General features: G+C 70.7%; 1 protein-coding gene across 1 annotated transcript in view; it reads left to right on the forward strand.

The window, feature by feature from the left end:
- SUZ12 (SUZ12 polycomb repressive complex 2 subunit) overlaps positions 1-304 on the forward strand; it is a 117,133-nt gene that overhangs the window by 41,595 nt on the left and 75,234 nt on the right. Inside the window, exon 4 of the mRNA XM_011937696.1 lies at positions 65-304. Coding sequence (XP_011793086.1) covers positions 65-304 — 240 coding nt within the window. The remainder of the gene's footprint in view (positions 1-64) is intronic.

Below are 304 nucleotides of genomic sequence, written 5' to 3' on the forward strand. Positions count from 1 at the left end.
GCGCGCTCCCGCCGGCCAATCAGAGCGCCGGGCGGGGGAAGTGGGCGGAGCGAGGCCAGGGTAGGGTGAGCGGCCTCCGGAGCGGAGCGGGGCTCTGAGGAGACACTTTTTTTTTCCTCCCTCCTTCCCTCCTCTCCTCCTCCCTTCCCTTCCCCTCTCCTCCCCTCTCTCCTCCTTCCCCCCTCGGTCCGCCGGAGCCTGCTGGGGCGAGCGGTTGGTATTGCAGGCGCTTACTCTCCGGGGCCGCCCGGCGGGTAGCTGGCGGGGGGAGGAGGCAGGAACCGCGATGGCGCCTCAGAAGCAC

The sequence above is a fragment of the Colobus angolensis genome, unplaced genomic scaffold (genome assembly GCF_000951035.1).
Source record: "Colobus angolensis palliatus isolate OR3802 unplaced genomic scaffold, Cang.pa_1.0 Scaffold167, whole genome shotgun sequence".
NCBI lineage: Eukaryota > Metazoa > Chordata > Mammalia > Primates > Cercopithecidae > Colobus > Colobus angolensis.